We start from the raw sequence: 2,340 nt of genomic DNA, 5'->3' as shown, positions 1-2,340 counted from the left end.
CTGAAACAAGCTTTAAAAAAAAAATCTCCCTCCAGCCCAGGGTAATCTACACTCTTATACTGAGAAACTGTCAAAAGAATAACAAAACTGGGTATTAGAATTAGACATTCTTAAATGGTGGTCCATAGTTTTTAGTTTTTTAATATAAAGAGAAAGAAAAAATATATATGCACTTACAATTAAATACTATGAGTTAATATTGACTACTGTTATCAAATAAAGCTTTAGATTAGAATTATTTAGTTTTATATTTGCACTTAATTTCTGTTAAATAACAAGTCTTATTATCCACTTACATGAATACATTTGCTTCAAAAACACCACATCAATACTTTTAGTAAAATACATAAGTGAAGTTTAAGATTTCTTTACAGAGTTTTCTTCTGATATATTCCACTAGGATTATAGTAAATAATAAAATTATTATTTTTCATTCAATTGAAGTATTTAATTTTCTTAGGAGACTACCACCTAGTATTTATCTTTGTAACCTTTGAGTTTTACATTTGTAAACTATTTAATTTGGTTTACTATTATTTAAGAATTATGCTAAATATTTACATTTGTAAAAATAAAGCTACTATAACAAGATTCCATTCTAAAAGTCTATAGTACATATATTCAGTTCATATATATTTTACTCTTCCATGTACTTAGACAACTTCAGCATATTCTATACACAATCTGTAACTGGCTTTTCATGTCAGAAAACGTCCAGCTGGTAATTGTGTATCAGTGTAGAGATCTTCCTCACTCAATTACAGGTACAGAAAACTATTTTGGGCATATATACAATAAGGCATTCTCCAAGTTTCTGTAGATTCCTACCTGTAAAAACACATACTAAAGATCTATGTAAATGAAAAATTATATGTTAGGTTTAGTAATAGAAATATATTCCTTTTTTTGTTTGCTGAACTACTAATTCTTTTGGCTCCAATTAAAATTAATATCCCAAACGTATTCATGTGATGGCTTCTGCCAAGCTGCAAGTAGGAATTATCTTCCTTACACAGATGGGAGTGGGAATCATTGGAAACTCCTCCCTCCTTTGTCTCTATACCTTCATTTTGCTCACTGGGCATAAGGTGAGGCCTACAGACAGCATTCTCAACCACCTGGTCTTAGCCAATTCCTTTGTGCTTTTTGCTAGAGGGATCCCTCAGGCAATGGCAGCTTTTGGGCTGAACTATTTCCTAGATGAGGCTGCATGTAAACTTCTCTTTTATTTACACAGGGTGGCTAGAGGGGTTTCCCTCAGCACTACCTGTCTCCTGGGTGGCTTCCAGGCCACCAAGCTTTGCCCCAATTTCTCTAGGTGGCTAGAGCTCAGAATGAGATCCCCAAAGTTCATTAGCTACTGTTGTTTCCTCTTCTGGATCCTTCATCTGTTGCTAAATATCTTTGTTCCTATCAAAATGATTGGTCCAATGAATAGCAAAAATTTAAGTGTAAAAATAAATTATGGATACTGTTCCTCCCTCAGCCCAGACAGATATCTAAAGTTTCTAGTTGTATTCCTGTTCCTCACAATAGACTTTCTGTGTTTGGGACTCATGGTGTGGGCTAGTGGCTCTATGGTTATTGTCCTATACAGGCACAAGCAGCAAGTTCAATACATTCACAACAGCCTCTCCCCCAGACCCTCCCATGAGGCCAGAGCCACACGCACCATTTTGATCCTTGTGAGCTCTTTTTGTTCCTTTTATTCGCTCTCTTCCGTTTTGCACATGTGGATGACTGTATTTGTAATTCCAGGTCAGTGGCTGGTGGACACCTCCATGATTTTATCCTCATGCTTCCCTGCCTTCAGCCCCTTCGTGCTCTTTTGCAATGAGACTCGTTTCTCCGAGTTTCACTTGGCCTGTCGCGTAAGGAAAGGACGTTTTCCTAGTTTGGTGGTAACGATGTGACTCTGTTCTCTACAGATAATTCCACCATCTCTTGCATCATCTGTTAATGTTACTACTCATTTCAGACTCTTGACAGGAATGTGTCATTCCTAGAACTGTCCTTCTAGGCCAGGTAGGGCCTACAATTCCAAAGTCCTAGAAGAGGCCTAATATAAGTATTATGCATGTTATACAAAACTACTTTGTTTCAGCTTTAACAAAAAGGTTCATGAAATTTTAAAATACAATAGGGCAAGTATTTTGAGCTTGGGGATTAAGAGAAAAGTCTCCCACTTTTGATATTTTTGATATGTAGTGGTAAATTATATGTAACATAAAATTTGCTATTTTAAACATTTTCAAGTGTACAATTCAGTACCGTTACATAAACTCATTCTGTTTATCACAACTATCTATTCCTGGAACTTTTATTAACCCTAATAGAAAT

General features: G+C 35.4%; 1 protein-coding gene across 1 annotated transcript; it reads left to right on the top strand.

Annotated features, from left to right (window-relative positions):
* The first annotated feature begins 971 nt into the window (after positions 1-971).
* Positions 972-1,913, top strand: ORYCUNV1R1649 (vomeronasal 1 receptor oryCunV1R1649). The gene has a single exon (NM_001167331.1). It carries the CDS (start codon positions 972-974, stop codon positions 1,911-1,913), a length of 942 nt encoding a protein of 313 aa, NP_001160803.1.
* The last annotated feature ends 427 nt before the right edge of the window (positions 1,914-2,340 follow it).

The sequence above is a fragment of the Oryctolagus cuniculus genome, chromosome 18 (assembly GCF_051225735.1).
Source record: "Oryctolagus cuniculus isolate XC-2025 breed Fujian yellow rabbit chromosome 18, ASM5122573v1, whole genome shotgun sequence".
NCBI classification, from domain to species: Eukaryota; Metazoa; Chordata; class Mammalia; order Lagomorpha; family Leporidae; genus Oryctolagus; species Oryctolagus cuniculus.
This window is presented reverse-complemented; position numbering and strand designations above follow the sequence as displayed.

Coding starts and splice junctions, on each gene's coding strand:
- ORYCUNV1R1649 (NM_001167331.1), top strand. CDS start 972: ATGGCTTCTGCCAAGCTGCAAGTAGGAATTATCTTCCTTACACAGATG.